Consider the following 19,678-nt stretch of genomic DNA (forward strand, 5'->3'; position numbering starts at 1 on the left):
CCATAGTGACACCACATCTCTTAAACCAGTTCCCCAGGAGAATTGATGAACGTTTCATTATTAGTACTATGGTAGAAAACAAACATATTTGTTTTTTTCTTTTGCCAAGATATAAGCAATTAAACTTTAAGCTACATTTTTTTCATTTTCTTGATAATGCTGTTGTAAAGTTTAAATCTTCTTGGTTTTAAACAGAAATAATGAATGTATAACATTATATAATATTATCATATTTTAGAGACTTTCCGGCTAATCAATGCTCCTACAGCATTGTAGTCCAATGACATTTACTATTTAATTAAAACATGCCCTAAAGTACTAAACTAAAATGTAGGAACCAACTTCAAAACCGAATTACATCAAGTATTCACAGTGACATGTAATAAACAACTTTATTTTAACATATACTGATATGGACAGTATAATTTCAGGACAACATAGATACTGTACATTGAAACTCCTGCTACTGATGTAAAAAAGCACATTCTAATTATTAGCTAAGAACCTGTACAATAAAAAATAAAAAATGCCACTAACATGCAATATACATTCAAAGTATATGGGCTGCTTAAACAAGGATTTCACATGAAAATTATGAAAATGTAGTGTGGAATCACAGACATATCCAATTATAACATGGAATATGAGAAGCATAAATAACAGAGAACTTGAAATTGTCAAAGCAGAAATATAGCTTATTTTAAGATTAATTGTTTTAGGAATGAGTAAGCTCAAATGGATTGGAATGAGCTACAATACTTTATCTCAGATAATTAAATAAAATACTGTTCAAGACATAGGACCATATAGGTAGACCTTGACTTATGATCGTAATGGAGCCCCAAATTGTAAGTCATGATGGTTATAAGTTGAGGCACCTGCATGACTGAACCTAGTTTAATGACTTTTTTGCAGCAGACATTAAGCAAACACAAGGGACATTAAATGGTTGTTAAGCAAATCAATGTCTTCCTGTAAATGTTTCTTTTTGCTGGAAACCAGTCAAAAAGGTTAGAAACCAGCAAAAATTGTTATAAATTTCCTCTCATGACCACAAATTGCTGCAACCAGCCATAAAGATGAGTCGGTTGCCAAGTGCCTGAAATGAAGTCATGTGACTGAGGGAGGTGTGCAGCCACTGGCACTCCAGGTCTGGGTCATAAGTAGCTTCTGGGGAGGTCCACTGTAATTTTGAATGGTTGCTAAATAACTGGTCATAAGCCAAGGACAACTATATAAAGGAACCAAGTAGCAAGGATACCCAAAAAGATCGTTATAAAGTACATATTCGGCTATATTTACTGGATTCCTTCATTCAATAACTATTATTAAATGAATTAATCAGGGAATATATTTTATAGACACATAAACACACACACAAAATGCAGTGGAGGAAGACAACCAGAATTCTATAATGCTAGATAAATACATTTCACTGGAGAATTAAATGGAAACCCAGTATTCTGTTAAGGAAGCTAAATGGACACTGACAGCAATAAAAATGTCCATAGAAGCTATATAAGCCAACCCATGTAAAAAGCTATCTGAATCATTAAGGAAGAGCAGATGGTAGGTACAGTAACACTGATATGGTTGGATTAAAGAGAACATCCAGTTGCTGATGTAGCTAATGATCTAGCTTGGTTAGCGTTCATAAACTACCAACATCTATTAATAGTCTTTTGTCAGCCTTGCTGAGAATATTTTTCAGTTTTATTTCTCTCATGATGGAATGGCCTCCCTCTGGAAAGATTTGTGCAACAAAGATATGTTTGTTGTATATATAGCACTATATATAGCACTGACAATATGGAATGTCAGAATGTTGTCCAAGTAGATATGTCATGAGTGAAACATTAACTTTTTGGCAATCAGCAAACTAGACTGGAATGGATTATTTCCAATCAAGGGGTTATGGCATTCTACTGAAGAAGAAAATAATTCAAGAAATTGAGTAGCATTATTAACAAAAAGGTGTCAAAGTCTATACTAGAATACAATTTCTACAATAACAGAATTATTTGAATTCAAGGCTAACCAATCAATAGTACAACAATCTACTCTAGCTCCAGCCACAGATGCAATAACTGTTCTATGACAATCTGCAAAACCATGTAAACATAACATTAAAAAAGATATCAAACTAATTATAGGTGACTTCGATGTTAATGTTTTAAGTAGAATAGCATCAAATAAAGGAAAATGGTCTTATAGGAAATGAAACAGAAAACAGTATTCTGCCAAGAAATTCAACACTTACAAAAAGCAACTTACTGGACTGACAACACCCAATTGATTATATACTTTCCAAGTAAACATGGAAAAATTGTATTTAATCAGCAAAAATAACACAAAGTACTGATTATATTTCAGATCACCAACACCTTGTTGAAAATTTACCACATAAATAGGAAATACTCCTCTTGGAGGGTTGGGATTTAATTTTTGGATGGCATGCCTATCTAATTTTTAATAAAAAGATTGATAGGGCTTTCAAATCTCATATTATGAGGACCTCCTTACTTCGGGTTTGGAGGAAATATTATAGAAATGATTTTAAAATCCCATTATGGGCTATTCCATGGCATGCGATAGAAGGGATAAGAAGAGGGGTCAGGATGGATAGCGTTTCTTATGCACAATTACTCAGGTGGGATGGTAAAAATTGGCAGTTAAAATCTATGGAAGATTTAGCACAGGAAAATATTATATATTCATGGTTTCACTATAGACAAATAATGGATAGGTGGAAGATAGATCGGAATGTGGGTTTGCTTAGAGAAGATGAGAATCTGTTTAAACAAATAAAAGATCAAAGGCGAACTCAGATTAAGAGAATTTATGGGGTCTTAGTAGAATTGAACTCAGAAACAGAGTTAGTCAAAGAATGTATGATTAAATGGGCACAAAACTTTGGTGAATCGGTACTATTAGATACCTGGGAAATTATTTGGGTGAGGAACGTTAAATTTACGCAAGCCCAAAATTTAAGGGAGAATTTTTATAAAATGTTTTATAGATGGCATCTTGATCCACAAAAAAATGTCTCGTATGTATCCTGATCTACAGCCTATATGTTGGAGATGTGGAAGTTTGGATGCTACATACTATCATATTTGGTGGACGTGTAAAAATATAAAAGCTTTTTGGATTAAGATATGGTGGAATATTCAAAGAATTTTTAGAAGGAGGGTAAAATTTACCCCACAATTGTTTTTATTAGGTATTGTTACAGATTGTGATACTAAAGATATCACATTGATGTTAAATTTAATCACAGCTGCAAGGTTGTTAGTAGCACAATGTTGGAAGAAGGAATCTCTCCTACCTTGCAAGAGTGGCTTTTTAAAGTTTCTTATCTGGCAGAAATGGCAAAGATTTCGGCTTTCCTGAAGGATCAATCTCAAGAGAACTATGTGGTGGTATGGAGGAAATGGATAGATTTTATACAACACAAGATGGATATTAAAAAATATTATTTAGCTTTTTAATAATTTATATTGAAAAGCCAATTTTCTTGAAAAGCCAAACTTTTTTTTCCTTTTTTTTATTTTCTTCTTTCTTCTTTTCTATTTCTCTTTTTTATATATATATCACCTTTAATTATTTTATAACTTGTTTAAGTAATGTATTTAGATTTGTTTATAGTTTTATAACTTATATTGAAAAGTTAATTTTTTTTTTCATATTTTTTATGTATTTTTTTTCTCTTCTTTTCTTCTTTCTTCTTTTCTATTTCTCTTTTTTATATATATATCACCTTTAATTATTTTATAACTTGTTTAAGTAATGTATTTAGATTTGTTTATAGTTTTATAACTTATATTGAAAAGTTAATTTTTTTTTTCATATTTTTTATGTATTTTTTTTCTCTTCTTTTCTGGTATTTATGTTTTTCTTTTTTTATATATATACATTGTTGTTAATTATTTAGTAATTTGTTTAAGTAATGTATTTAGATTTATTTATATTTTATACTTTTTTAAAGATTTTTTGAAGAAACTCTAATTAAGCCTATATCCAGCTCTGGGATAGTCGGGGGAGGGAAGGGGAGGGTTGGGGAGGGATGGGGAAAATTGTTTTGTTTTTGTATTGTAAAATCTTATAAATTTTCAATAAAAAAAAAAAAGAAAATTAACCACATAAATTAAAATCATCAGCCCCAAAAGACATATGATTTCAGCAATACTCTATATCAGAGGTCCCCAACCTTTTGGGCACCAGAGACCAGTTACATGGAGAGAGGTTTTTCTGTGGATTGGAGGGGGTGTGGTTTTATGTGCTGCTGCATCCCGCGGATGGGGCTTTGCTTGTTTGTGCGGACTTGTTGCAGCCCGGTACTGGTCCACAAACTGGGGGTTGGGGACCCCTGCTCTATATAATTAAGCAAGGAAAGTAAAGAATAAATGGATAGAATTGACTTCCGGTTCCGGATTACAGCGATCCCGGTTGAGTTTAGAGACTCGTCTCCACACCGGCTATTTTTTCTTCGCCGGTAGACCCCCTAGTGGGTTGAAAGTCGCCCTGGAGGGGCGACCACCGAGGAGGAGGCTTGCTGGTGACTGCGGGAGGGCGGCAGTTTCTCCCGTGGCCTCAGCTATCTCCTTAGGGCCGACGGAGCAAAGATCGTCCAGTAACATGGCCGATTACCCTGCTACACCAGCCGAAAGTCACAGGAACATCTAAGTGTTTAAAGACCCATCGTGGATGATCCGGGTGAGACCCCTCCTGCTCCTCTCTTCACCCTATTTTGTCTTTTTCTCCCTGTAAAAGCTTCATTGGAATTATTTCCCTGTCTTGAAAAAGCAACTTTTGTTAGTGTGGGAACAAATGCATTGAACAAAAGGGTAGAATAAATAATTTTAATGATTACATTTTATTTTTTATCTACTTTATCTACTCTTTTTTAGAGCTGCACTATTATTTTATACTGGAAGATTATTTCTTTTTCCACCTTTTTCTTTAAAAGACAGAAAAAAGGAAAAAAATGGTGTCTGGGAATGATTTTTTAATCTGAGGACATCTAGTGGCGAAAAAGTAACATTGCAACTGCTGGTTATTGTTTGGAGAGGAGGTGGATTTGTCCTTCAAACTACTCTTGAAGAGAAAAGATAAGCTGATGCAGCTGTGGGAATTGTGGGAGTGGATATTGCTTAACTTTTATTTAAAAAGCCTCCACTAAAAGAAAAAAGGGACTCTCTTCAATTACTATTAAAATGGAGAAACCTCATTCTCAATTAAACTGTAAACTTATATTGGAAAAGATTTACGAGGTTACTGAAGAAATATGCGCTAAAATGAAAGAGAGCCAGAATTAAGAGCCAGAAGCCTTACCCCAAACGCTCAAACTGACTTTCAGACTGCACCTGACCATTCTATAAATCAAAATATACCAGAAGAGGAATCAATTGAGACTAAAGAAGAATTTATTTTACCTTACAAACACTTCATCTACATCTTTGAGGATCAGAAGAACCAAGGACTGAGATTTGAACCTTTAAAGCAATGAGACTTTAAGGACAAGAGAAATAGATACTCAATCTAGAGGATGGGATGCTGTTTACTGACTCAAATGACATTACAAGCAACAGAAGATCTATCGGCTGAAAGGGAAGCTTTGTTATAGAAACCTGCCTGGCACAAAAAGGCCAGAATAAGACTGAAAAGGGAAACTTAAAATTATAGGGGATGGATTAAAAGGCACTGTAGAACTATGGACTGATTTAAGGATTAAGATTTAGAGTTAGAAGTAGGAGAAAAATGGGTGATTACTAGAATATATATTTTAAATAGACTAAGAATGTATTTTTAGAATAGGTTTATTTGTATGAAAACTATTATGTAATGGAATGAAGAAAATCTTTTAGATCTGGATTGCTCAATAATTAATTGAACATGTTAAATTAGTAGGATGATGTTTTTGTGTGGTAATATGGGTGTTTTTAGGCATAATTACTTGGATGAAATTTGAATTTTGCCTAATAGCCTGAAATGATTTAAGGTTTGATATTACTTTGATTGATGGATTATATATGTATAGGGTAGACTAATATTTTATTTTATTCAGGATACATAGTGTGTAGTGGAAGAAGAAATAAACAAGATTTGTGATAAAATTAAAGATTTAAGAGATCAGAACTAGAATATATCTGGAAAGGATACCTGAAGTGATAATGTGTTTAAGGTTAAATTTGACTATGGTAACTGTAAATTTATAAAACTTAAAAACAGGTTTAGAATTTATAGAAATTTAATTTAGAAATGGATTATTTTAAATATATTATGCTATTTGAGGGAAATAGAGAGGGAATATTTAATGCATTGATTTGAGGTATTCATATATGTTTATTATTGGATGTTTGATTGCCCCAGCAAAAAACCACTGATTAATTATTCTAACTGTCAGGAAATTTCTCCTTAGTTCTACGCTGCTTCTCTCTTTGGTTAGTTTCCATCCATTGCTTCTTGCCCTGCCTTTAGGTGCTTTGGAGAATAGCTTGACTCCCTCTTCTTTGTGGCAGCCCCTGAGATATTGGAACACTGCTATCATGTCCCCCCTCATCCTTCTCTTCGTTAAACTAGACATACCCAATTCCAGCAACCGTTCCTTATATGTTTTAGCCTCCAGTCCCCTGATCATCTTTGTTGCTCTTCTCTGTACTCTTCTAGAGTCTCAAAATCTTTTTTTACATCGTGGTGACCAAAACAGGATGCAGTATTCCAAGTGTGACTTTACCAAGCTTTATAAAGTGGTATTAACACTTCACATGATCTTGATTCTATTCCTCTGTTAATGCAGCCTAGCACTGTGTTGGCTTTTTTGGCAGCTGCAGCACACTGCTGGCTCATATTTAAGTGATTGTCCACTAGGATTCTGAAATCCCTCTTACAGTTACTACTATTGAGCGAGGTACCACTTATACTATACCTGTGCATTTGTTTTTTTCCCAAGGAAAACTTTGGTTAGCATATCTGGGGAAATCATTTTATCTGCTGATAGGGGAGAAAATTTGGTTGATGTTTCCTATAGATTATGTTATCTTTGCATTTTATTTTGATTGTATGGTTTGTATATGTTAAACTCCTTAGAGTTGCGCAACATCAACAGCCTAGAAATTTCATTAATAAAACAAATAAACCACTGTCTATAATCCAACTTAAAATCATAGTTTGAAATTGTGTCTGGTTCTTAGTTAGGGTTTTCTATTTTCTTAGCTATAATTCACACAGGACTATAGACTCTAAAATAATATTTTTTATCATGTGCTATCTTAAGTTGATGTAGTAGTCTGAGAAATTTCTGTTAGGAAGAAAAAAACAACACTACAGTTATGGGTGTGACAGCATGTTATAGCCATAGTTGCTACCATCTTGTCACACAGTCGCCCAAACATACAAGCAGCTTTTTTAAATTGACAGCAGCAGAGTAGCAATTAAAGATAAAATAGAAGATAAAATGATAGAAGGAATTGCTGCTATCCTGACAAAAGGGAGGGAAGAATTGGTAAAACTTGAAATAGTTAGATGGACATGTGGAAAGGAGAAAAGATAGCAGGTAACTTTGGGATGGTCTGTGCAAGTTATGCTGCTGAAGATTAGCCTGTTGCAGGCTGAGTTTTGAAAAGACATCTGAAACAAGCCAGACAGACCAAAATCCTTATAAACAGAAGCTAAAAAAGATGCATTCCTAATATAGCTTCATGGGAAATGAAAGAGACAGAGGAGGAACACATCATACTAGCTCAAGAGAGATTGCCAATCTGCAGAATTAACCCATTTAACAAATGGAATCTAGAAACAGCACTGCATGCACTTAGTCAACATTACAGACTGAACAAATACCCAGCACAGGTAGTCCTTGACTTAGAACAGTCCATTCAGTCAAAGTTATAATGGCAGTGAAAATATGACTTAGGAACATTTTTCACAACCAGTGCAGCATCCACATGCTCAACATTCGGATGCTTGGCAACTAGTTCATATTTCTGATGGTTGCAGTGTTCCAGGGTCATGTGATCACATTTTGTGCCCTTCTGACAAGCAAAGTCAATGGGGAAGCCAGATTCACTTATCAGCCATGTTACTATCTTAACAATTGCAGTGATTCACTTAACAGCAGTGGTAAGAAAGGTTGTAAAATGGGGCAAAACTCACTTAATTGCCTTGCTGAGCAACAGAAATTTTGGGCTCAAATGTGGTCATAAGTTGAAGACTACCTATATAAGGAAATCATTTAACTTTCACATATTTGGCTAGTCACATAAATAATTGTTTATGTTGTTTGTATATTGCTAATGAGAAAAATTGTAGAGAAGCAAAAGAGTGGGGGAAAGTGTTATTTACCTTCTATAATGAAATGCTACTTATACTGCCTGGAAATAAAACTAGCAACTGATTTTGCTATCAAAAAGTTATTTTGTGCCATCTATCAGATCAATTCTAAGTCTTCATCAAATGTGATTCTTTTAAAATAGCAATCTTTTACCAGTAGATTTTTACCTTGAAAGCTGCATAAACTTTTAAACATAGTAATCTTTAAATAGAGGATAAGCACAAACTGACGTTACAATCTACAGTAAGCAAATAGATTGATCAGTTTATTTCCACAGACTCAAGCTGTCATATGTGTAAAACAGTCAAATGTATTTTGATTTTCTAACTTTGCATTAAAATATTGCTCTATAGCAGTGGTGGCGAACCTATGGCACAGGTGCCAGAACGGCACTCAGAGCCCTCTCTGTGGGCACGCGTGCCATTGCTCCAGTCCTAGGCCTTCAGCTGGGTTTTATAAAACCTTTTCGCTTTAGGCCTCTGCCACCGTGTGCAAAAAAAAAAAAAAAAGTTCAATCAGTCAATTTTAACTTCTCGCAAAAAAAAAAAGATCTTGCAAAGTTGAAATTGATTGATTGAACTTTTTAATCCCACCCAGTCTGCCATTACCACAGCAGCCACGCTCACCCAACTGGCCACGCCCAGCCAATGGGCTACACCCATGCAGCACTCGACGATGCATAAGTAGATTTTGGGTTGCAGTTTGGGCACTCAGTCTCTAAAAGGTTCGCCATCACTGCTCTATAGCAATATTTCTATAGTTCAACAAAATTCAACTATCTCTCATTGACTTGTAGAACCATCATAACGATCATTACTCACCTCTCCATATCAGTTTTTCTTGGTAATCTGGTTTTAAAAAGGAAAAAAAAATACTATGTCATAAATGATTGCAAGAATATTAAATTTTAGACTATAAAAAGTAGCCTCTTAGTATAGACATTGCCTTACATTCCAGTATATATGCAAATGCCAATGTATTATGAGCCTATATTTTGAAACTTGATATTTAATTTTTTTACAAAAGAAATCTCAATTATACAAATAAAAATACTTTCAGATAAGCATAATTGTTAAAGCTTCAACAATAAATAACTCATTTCCCTCTGATGACAATCTATTTGCCATACAAACACAGCATCTCTATGCGGAATATATAAAACTTAGAGAGAAGATATACTGTGCATCTTCACTGGATGAATACATACAGTATCTATCATGCATCCCATGTTAAAAAACACATGTATACACATTTATTAAATCTAAAATGTTTACACTATACAAAAGAACATTGTTTCAAACTTTATAGTAACTTAAACTGATGAAATATAACCCCAGTATTTAAATTTAAATGCTTCTAATTCCTACTCCTAGTCTCCCAATAATTGTTTCACATAATATAAACCACATAATATAAACTTTTACTGTGATGCTGAAATTTACTTCATAGCATAACGGACTGGGTCTGTTAGGCAGAGAAACTCGTTTTATTTTTTATTGTGAAAATCAGTTTTGTTACCAGACTCGGAAGCTTGCGCACCACTACTTACTGCGCTTTTCTCCATAACTTTAACTTAACATAGATTCCACACCACCCCTCTCCAAAAAGAATAAGAAGTGTCTAAGCAGCAAGGATGTTCCCAAGCAAAGCCGGAGAATGAGATATTGCTGGGATACAGGACTCACAGATCGGCCAGGACAGTGAGCTCCGCATACGTCCGATGCAACAGAAAATCGATGAGAGTGCTGAGCCGGTATCCAGGACTAGCTGCCGCGGTCGCAGTCCCTGGGGGCGGTGGGGCCGGAGCCGAAGCGGGCCCACCGCCCACCGGGACCAGCTGATGGCTCTCCAGTTGCACCGGCGCCATCGCTACAAAACAAGAAGAAAGCAACCAATTCCCAACGCGCTGCCAGAGTCCTTTCGCACCCCAGCGATAGGCACCCGCTGGCAAAGCTTCAAATGTAGGAAAGTGCTCACAACGCACTTTTTTGCTCAGCCAGCGCCATGGCTGGCGACGGTGACACCGCCATTGCTAAAAGGGGCGGGGTTGAACACTGCACCGGAAGTGATCGGGAGAAAGTGACGGACAGGAAGGAAATAGTCCCGTCTGGGATATTATAAGCATCATAGATCGTTTCTCATTTTTTTCCCCCTTTTGTTTTGTTTCACCAATAGTTCCAAGCTTCCGGGTTCAAAATCTTTGGTTTTGAACCAAAAGGGTCAAGAAGTGGGGAGCAACTAAAATCCAAGAACAAATCCATTTTAAGGTAGCAACAAAACCGTAATGTTGTATTATCATAAGACCGAGGTAGATTCAATTTTAACTTCTTGCATTATATAAGCCGTAAAGACCCCCCCCCATTCGAATTCGATTCCAGACTTCATGAAGACATCCTCCGTATGACTAGCAGACACGACTTGCAAAACTCCAAAGGTTCATTAGAGGGCAGCAAAGAACTAGAGTGAGTTATCTCTTTGCGGTCAGCTGGTGGTCGTTTGGAATTTTGCGAGCCAATAGGTGGTATTTTCTGCTGTGACTACAGTAAATTACTAGACATAATATATTGTGTCGGCATCAAATTAATTTACTGTAAGAAAGAGAGTGTGCTAGGGCTTGTTTTAAAAATGTAGTCTCAACTGAAATAAAGTTAAGGTAAGATCTTTCAGAAATTAATCTTGCTTGAGGCCACTAAATCTGGTCTCCCAATAAATAATAGCAGAAATACAGAAAATTCTAACTCTGCTTTACATATTGGTCATTTCAGTATCTGCTAGCCAGATGTAGTAGCCTTAAGCAAAAGTAATTTCTAGATGGCAAAAATTTCTCTTTTGTTTCTTTTACAATAAATTCAATCTAATTAAACTTATTTGTTTTTTAATCTTATGTCTTTAACTGAATTATTTGCTTACTTATTAGTTTAATATCCAACCTTTCATCTAGAACCGAAGATGGCGTTCATAATGTTCCTTCCAATAATTATTCTCCAAAGCAATTAAACTGTAAGTAGTAATAACCTATAAGTTATTGACTTAGTTTACATATCACCCTACATTATGGTTTGTAAAACAAGGCCTACTATATATTGCATACTAAGCGAAGGAAATAAGTAGATTGACTTCCTTTACTTGATCACGGCTAATACTAGTACAGTATTGGAAGAATTGAAGCATTCCACACTGGTAATTTTTCACTCACCTTGATTGATTGATTGAAAGCTGCATGACTCCAAAACAACAATATATAACAATTTAAAAAGAATATATATATAAAAAGAAATGCATGAATGCCCATACACTCCGCTCTCCTCAACCATAAAATCAGACTCAGAATATCCTGGTTGTTCCACATAGGAATCTTAAAAACTCAAGTTTGAGCCAGCAAACACTTCCTTCCCATAAATAACATGAAGTAATGCAAAAAAGATATTACTACCAGTTAGCAGCATGCTGTCTCCCTGTCTTTAGCTTACCACTTTGATGTTTGCTGATGAAAGAACAAGCAAGCAACTGACTATTGCTTGCTAAAGTGCTTGAAAGAGGGTATTGATGAGACAGACATAACAGTAATGGGCAAACTGCCTATTCCTGAAATCTGCATAGATCAAGCAAGATTCAGAGTAGAACTTTTGCAAGCTGGGAATTTGGGTCAGTATTATTCAGGCAGAAGAATCTGAAAGAATGCATGAAAGGCAATATATAATAACTGGGTAGGAAAGGTCATGCCAACCACAGTCTAAGTAGCTAATAATAGCAAGGCTGATTCTAGCCCTTGGCTGTTTCATCAGCATCAGCATCAGTGCTGCATTACAGATCATTTATATAGCACAACCTGTATAAGAATAGCAGAACCTCTACTTAAATCTCAAATAGCTATCTATTATTTTGAGTTGCCTCCACCATGCTGGGGATGCATTGAAGCTAAAATTAACTTTAAAGGTCTTCTAAAAATAGTTAGAGGAGGATTGCACCATGGTTAGCAGGATATACAGATGAATTTCATTAAACTTGATCACAGCCATGACAATGTTAGGAAGTACCACAAAACACCGGGGACTTACATTAATAGGAAGTCTAAAAAGATGCATAGTGGTATAACGAAGAAGTGGAAAAGGGTGTTTGACAAGCTCCTGAAGCTGCTCACAATGAAGAAAGCTTAATTCTCATTGTCTCGATCAGATTTATTAAAAAGAGGTTAGATTGCAGAATCTTGAAAACTGATTATGGGCATTTTAGCATCCATTTATCAAGTAAGCTGCAAAGGTAGGGCCTCTTTGGTCCTTCTGACCCAGTTTATACCTGGGTCTTGATACAGAGAAGATTCTGCTACTCATTTGTCTGATAAGGAACTTAACAAATGTTCTGACCCTGAAATATTTTGCAAACTGCCATTCCCATTCCCAAGCATAGAAAATTCCATTGCACTGTGGGGGAGAAAAAAATGCATAGCTAAGAATGATTTCTGCAAAAAAAATTGGATGAGAGGAAGCTATTGTTTAATGCACGTAGAGAGAAAAATATAGTTACAAAGAATTGTAACTATATTTTAGATATTTTTATGTGATAGTGTCAGAATCCAATTATATTTCATCTTTAATTATCAAATATAGAAACTCCCAATTCTGCCATCTTTGGATTCTGCCATAAGAGGGAGAGAAGGGGGAGAACAAAGGGGCTTTATGGCCCTCACTTCCTTCAGTACACTTCAAAGAGCTGAATGCTGAATGTGTGTTTATTGTAACCTCGAAGCGTTAACATACCAAAAGAGGATATTTGCCTTTCATGTAGTTATCTGAAGTCTCCATCCAGACGGAAGAAAGAAGAAAGGGGGGTGGACTTGTGATACTTGAAACTATCACTGGAAGGGGGGTTGATTGGGTGGGACTACTGGGGAACCCCTTAAAACCTTGAATGGAAGAGCTTGAACCCCAAGTCCTGTCTAGCATGCCTGCAACCATTTTCTCTTAATAAAGGATTCCTTTTGGAAGAATTATTCCAAGAGTTCTGTCTTCTTAAGATGCAAAGTGGGGTGGGTCCTTACATTAGACAGGACTTGCAAAATTAATCCACCTGGAAGGGAGACCCTTGCCGGGGGATTTTGCAAAAAATTTACCATGTCAGACAATGGAGAAAGAGAGGGGGGAAACTCCCTGGGAAGAGAGCCGCTGACCCAGTTGGAATCTTGCCAGATGTTGGGATCTGAGAGGTCAGATTCCTCGGGAGAAGAAGTGGTGGAGACACAGGACCACAAGCCTCGCTGGTCGATGGGCGTTGGAAAGAAAAGTGAGTGGGGAAAGGAATCAAGAAAGGTGACCCTGAGACGGGGGACCAAGCAACCAGAATTGAAGCAGGAGATGGAGAAATCCCTGCACGCAAGTGAAGAGGGAGGAAGCTGGGCACCGTACTCAGACTGGATCCTAGAGAAAGCTATTGACCTGATGAAGAGAACTCTCAGCTCCCTAGGAGAGGGAGAATACTGAGCCCTACGGCCGCCCCAGTTCCTGGAGCCACAAAGGGAGAGACACCGAGGGGGACGTGGAACCTGCAACCCCAGGGACATCTACTGATCCAGGAGCCCCCACCCCCTACCGGACCACAGATGGCAATCTGGACGGAAGACACTACCACCCACAACGAGGCACCGATCCATTCCAAGACGTCCACCGTTGGAGGTGAAATTCAAAGGGGAGCCAACACGCTTGGGGTTTTTCCTAACCCAAGTCCTCAGCTACATGGAGGAATATGGGCAGGACATTCCCAGCGACAAAGCCCGCATCCGGATCGTGCAATCTGCCCTGGATGGACCAGCTGCGGATTGGGTAGTGAACTTGCATGACTCCAATGCCCCAGAACTCAGTAACTTCAACCGTTTCATGTCCTCTTTGAGAAGACGATTTGAAGACCCCCTGGCTGATCGCAAAGCCCGTGAAAGAATAACAACGATGAGGCAGGCAAACGCCCAGTGGCTGAGTATACACAAGAATTCCGGGCCATTGCCAGCAAACTGAATTGGCCAGAAGACATCCTCCTTGGCCTCAAAGACGGACTAAACTATGATCTATATGATGCTTGCCTGCCCCGAGGGGACCCACATCGACTTGAGGAATGGTACGTCTTGGCAGAGGAAGCAGAGATCGACATATTGAAGAGGCACCGCCGAGGAAAAACAATGGAGCCGCCCCCCGCCTGAGCTGACACACCAACCGGTGAAATCATCGGATACAGCCAAGAAGCAGATGGGGTGTTTCAAGTGCGGAAGAGCAGGGCATCGAGCTGTAGAATGCCGCTCAAAGGCCCCCCAGCACAACCCAGACAGATCCCCAATCAACAAACCCAGAGGGTATTCAGCTAAGCCAAAAGAAACAGCCATGAAAATGATGGAAATTGCAGAAAACCCCACCTCTGCTCACAAAGGGGAAAGAACTCCAGCCTACACCACAGGGACGGTGGATGCCTCAGATGACAGCTCGGAAGGCGAACCCCTGGTAAGTGGACGCATCACACCCATCTTCAAAACAGTGACTATATTAATCCCCCCCATGCCCGAAGCTGTGAAGGTGAAAGCCTTAATAGACTCTGTCTGCACCCGCTGCCTCATTAGCCCAACACTAGTGGGGAATCTGGGCATCCCATCCAGGAGACTGGAACAACCAATCTCATTTGGCCAGCTAGATGGATCCATAGCAGGGGGGGTGCCAGCTACCCTAGCCACTCTGTTGTCAATCCACCTCTCCCTGGAGCACCAGAAGAGGACTAACGTTTGTGGTGACTCCCAGGTATGGAAATGCCCCAAATGATTGCTAGGGATGGAATGGTTGAAAAAATGGAAAACCCCTGGGTAAAATTGGAGGACGACAGAAATCAAATTTCCCTAAGGGGGACCCTATGGACTTAAAACCGCCAAGAGGCTACCAGAATCAAGAATAGAAAAAGCATCCATAGGAGAGGAAACAAGATTAACAGAAATACCATAGGAAATATATGACCTTGCTTGAAGTCTTCATGAGGGAGAGGGCGAATGAGCTTCCCCCCCACCGACCCACAGGACGGTACCATTGAATTCAAGCCTGGGCAAAACTCCCGAAACCCAGATTATACTCCATGAGCCCAAAGGAGAAGGAGGAAATGGAAAGATTTATAAAAAAAAACCTGGAGAGAGGTTTCATTGAACCAGCTAAGCCTAAAGTGGCTGCCCCGGTCCTTTTAGAGAGAAGAAGGATGGCTCTTTACGTTTATGCGTGGATTATAGGGCCCTGAACACAATCAGTGAAAGCAACCTATACCCGCTGCCCCTCATGAAAGACATGCGGTCACACCTATCGAAAGGGAAAATTTTTTCTAAACTAGACTTAAGGGAAGCTTACTATCGCGTGAGAATCAAGGAAGGGGACGAATGGAAGACTGCATTTAACTGCCCCATGGGGTGCTATCAATTCAAAGTCTTGCCATTTGGATTACAAGGGGGGCCTGCAGTCTTTATGCAATTAATCAATGACGTTCTAAGGGAGCACCTATTTAAGGGGGTCCTTGTTTACTTGGACGACATTCTTATCTTTACTGAAACAAAAGAGGAACACGTTAACCTTGTCAGAGCGGTTTTAAAGAAGCTGCGAGCCTCTCAAAATGCGAATTCCACCAGGAAAGGATAGACTACCTAGGCTATCGCATATCCCCACAGGGCATTGAAATGGACCCAGAGACGGTCAAAGCAGTATCTAAGTTGGGCACCACCCCGCACAAGAAAAGCAACTACCAAGTTTCCTGGCTTTGCAAATTTTTACCGCCAATTCATCCCTCTCATTTGCACAGATAGCCTTGCCCCTCACTAACTTACTAAAAACGAAGGCCACATCCTCAGTAAAACCTAGCCACCACTAACATGGGACATGGAGTGCCAAGCAGGCGTTTGAGAGACATAAGAGACTTTGTCCTGCCGAACGTACAAGGCAACCGACATGGACAAGCCCTTCATAATGAGGCAGATGCAAGGATGTGGTCAGTGGGGGCTGTGCTTACACCAGAAAATGATGATCAGTATTGCAACACAACCCTGTGCATATACATCCAAGAAACTCACGGAAACAGAACAGCGCTGGCCCGTATGGGAGAAGGAGGCTTATGGGATACGTTGGGCATTACTCACGTGGCGACAGTTCCTGGAAGGCAACAAAATCCCATTCCAGGTGTGGACTGATCACAAAAATTTAGAAGCCCTGAAAACTTCCAGGAAACTCAATCCCAAACAAGTCCGCTGGTCCCAGCATTTTCACCAATTCCAATTTAAGCTCAACCATTTACCAGGAAGAAAGAACTTCCTGGCAGATGCACTATCTCGCATGCCTCAATATAACAGCGCACGAACCACAGACTCTAGACCAATAATGGCAGAATCACAACTGGCAGCGCCAGTAACCACAAGAACCCAAGCCACAATAAAACCACAACTGGACAGCCCAACTGGGATTGAATGCAGAAAAAGTTTGGAAACAGATGAATGTTCCCAGAAAACAAACATGTGTTCACATGAGAGACGTATTGCCTTTGGTAAGGGAAAAGTTATATATACCCCACTCAAAGACTAACTTTCATGGTCACCTTGTGCCATGACACAAAATCGAGCAGGGCATTTTGGATTTGTAAAAACTTTACACGTAATTAAACGCAATTCTCGTTGGCTGGCCATCAATACAAAAGCATGAAAGCTTATGTGTGCCAGCTGCCAAACTGTGCTCAGCAAAGAGGTTGCAAGGGAAATCGCCAGGGCTGTTACAACCAGTGGCAAGTCCCTCAGCCCCCTGGAGGGAAATAGCCATGGATTTTATAGTGGAATTGCCTGAAAGCAATGGGAATACTGTTATCTGGACAGTCACGGACCTATTTTCCAAACAGGTGCACGTTATCCCTTGCCAAAAAATTCCCACTGCAAAGGCCTTAGCAAAACTTTTCATCCAGCACATTTACAGATTGCACGGGGCACCCCAACGCATCATCTCTGATAGGGTAGTGCAATTTACGTCTGCATTTTGGAAGGAATTTTTATCCCTCTTAGGGACCACTCAGGGATTGACATCTAGCCACCACCCTCAAGGAGATGGACAAGCGGAACGGTGCCAGTCGGTACTTGATCAATATTTGAGATGTTTTTTAAATTTCCAACAGAGTGATTGGACGGACTTACTTCCTTTTGCAGAAGTTGCCTACAATAATGCAGTCCACTCCAGCACAGGCTACACTCCTTTTCAAATAGCCAACGGCCAAAGTTTCAACCCTATGCCAGAGTTAACCCCCAAAGAACCAACGATCCCTTCACTGAAAGAATGGATGGAAAACCTACAAAACACCTGGCCAATAGTCAGAAAATCACTAGATGAAGCTAGGCGGGCATACAACGCACAAGCCGATAAAAAAAGGGTTGAGCCTACACCATTCATTATAGGAGAAAGGGTGTACTTATCTACAAAATACCTAAAGTCCCTACAGCCCTGTAAAAAACTTGGACCAAAATATATAGGACCTTTTCCAATTAAAAGAATCATAAATCCAGTAACCGTAGAATTAGAATTACCCAAAAACCTCAGGCAAATACACCCAATTTTTCATTGCAGCTTGCTGAAAAGAGAGCATCAGTCACATCTACGGCCAAAAATCCCCCCACCACCACCTCCACTCATGGTGGAGGGTGAACAACACTTCGAAATAAAGGAAATCCTTGATTCTAGGAGATATCATGGTGCAACTCAGTACCTAGTTGCCTGGAAACACCTACCTCCCTCACAAAATGAGTGGGTCCATAAACGTCATGTCAGAGCCCCGAAGCTATTGAAGAAGTTTCACACAGAGTATCCTAACAAGCCTGACTAAATTTTATACTGTGTTTTCTTTCAGGTGGATCTCTCTTATTGTTAAGAGGGGCCGGATGTCAGAATCCAATTATATTTCATCTTTAATTATCAAACATAGAAACTCCCAATTCTGCCTTCTCTGGATTCTGCCCTAAGAGGGAGAAAAGGGGGAGAGCAAAGGGGCTTTATGGCCCTCACTTCCTTCAGCACACTTCAAAGGACTGAATGTGTGTTTATTGTGGCCTCTAAGCTTTAACATATCAAAGAAGAGTAATTGCCTTTCATGTAGTTATCTGAAGTCGCCATCCAGACGGAAGAAGAAAGGGGATGGAATTGTGATACTTGAAACTATCACTGGAAGGGGGGTTGATTGGGTGGGACTACTGGGGAACCCCTTAAAACCTTGAATGGAAGAGCTTGAACCCCAAGTTCTGTCTAGCATGCCTGCAACCATTTTCTCTTAATAAAGGATTCCTGTTGGAAGAATTATTCCAAGAGTTCTGTCTTCTTAAGATGCAAAATGGGGTGGGTCCTTACAGATAGAGATGTATTGGAAGAGTAGAATTCAATCCTATCAATTGTAATATGCAAGAAAAATAATGAAAAGGAAGTAATATATACTGCGAGAATGGTAAGACTGCAATTGTACATAATGTAAATGTTAAAATATGTAAGTGGCTTACTTTGCAACTTAATGTCTGTGTAAAGACGTGTGCTTCATAATTGGAAAAGTGCCATGTGAAATCACTGGCACCTCAATGGATTTGGTTATTAACGGATTGTTAATAATATTGTATTATTGTGCTTTTTATTATTGTTTGCATTTTATACCACCTAGAATATTTTGGGACTGCATTGGTAAATAAAACTCAATAAGTTCAGTAATTGATCTATACAAAAAGCAAGAATGCATTTGAAGCTAAGGGAGATTAATTTAATAAGAATATCCATGAAAGTGTTTGACAGAATTCTGATTATGATGGATATCAAGGACAAAATTTGGGAAGAGTAGTGTAGGAAGGAGATGTATGCAGATTAGATTTTTCTTTTTGTTCTTTGGCAGGTCACTGAGAAATGCGTGAACGTAAAGTTCATGTGATGTAGAGAATGTGTCTGATAGTGAATAGACTATTCAATTAATTGAATTATGGAAAATTTGCATCAGTATGGAGTTTAAAGTTGGATTTTGAGTGTGTTAAGAATGATATATGATACAAAAAAGTATGCATGAATATAAATGGAATGCTTAGTAAATAGTTCAACATCAGTAAAGAGTAAGTTTATGTGATTTCCTTGATTACTTAATGAATTTACGAATATAAAAAATGGTGCAAGAAATGCTTCTGATGACATTCTGGGTCAAGAATATAATTGATATGCGTATGATGGTATCTTATTGGATATTGCTAGAGGAAGATGTTTGCAAATGTCACAAGAGTGTAAGGGATTAGATCAGTCTATGTCAGAAGCAAAGACCCCGAGACCAATCGTTTTTATTGATAATACA

The 19,678-nt window shown here is 38.6% G+C and overlaps 2 protein-coding genes across 5 annotated transcripts in view; one reads left to right on the forward strand and one right to left on the reverse strand.

The window, feature by feature from the left end:
* The window catches only part of MED14 (mediator complex subunit 14), a 61,234-nt gene extending 50,875 nt beyond the window's left edge, over positions 1-10,359 (reverse strand). For 2 of the 4 annotated variants that reach the window (XM_039342180.1, XM_039342179.1), the window contains exons 1-2: positions 10,018-10,359; positions 9,154-9,180 (exon numbers count right to left, since the gene is read on the reverse strand). In XM_039342180.1, coding sequence (XP_039198114.1) covers positions 9,154-9,180; positions 10,018-10,199 — 209 coding nt within the window. In that variant the 5' untranslated portion in view covers positions 10,200-10,359. The remainder of the gene's footprint in view (positions 1-9,153; positions 9,181-10,017) is intronic. The other 2 variants (XM_039342182.1, XM_039342181.1) reach the window with 1 other exon arrangement.
* A 110-nt stretch (positions 10,360-10,469) lies between these two features.
* Positions 10,470-19,678, forward strand: part of LOC120307405 (probable ubiquitin carboxyl-terminal hydrolase FAF-X) — a 117,915-nt gene continuing 108,706 nt past the window's right edge. Inside the window, exons 1-2 of the mRNA XM_039342175.1 lie at positions 10,470-10,599; positions 11,274-11,332. The gene's annotated coding sequence lies outside the window, so the exon portion shown is untranslated. The remainder of the gene's footprint in view (positions 10,600-11,273; positions 11,333-19,678) is intronic.

Source organism: Crotalus tigris, unplaced genomic scaffold, assembly GCF_016545835.1.
Source record: "Crotalus tigris isolate CLP2741 ecotype Arizona unplaced genomic scaffold, ASM1654583v1 scf7180000017775.1145084777:2100578, whole genome shotgun sequence".
Classification (NCBI taxonomy): Eukaryota; Metazoa; Chordata; class Lepidosauria; order Squamata; family Viperidae; genus Crotalus; species Crotalus tigris.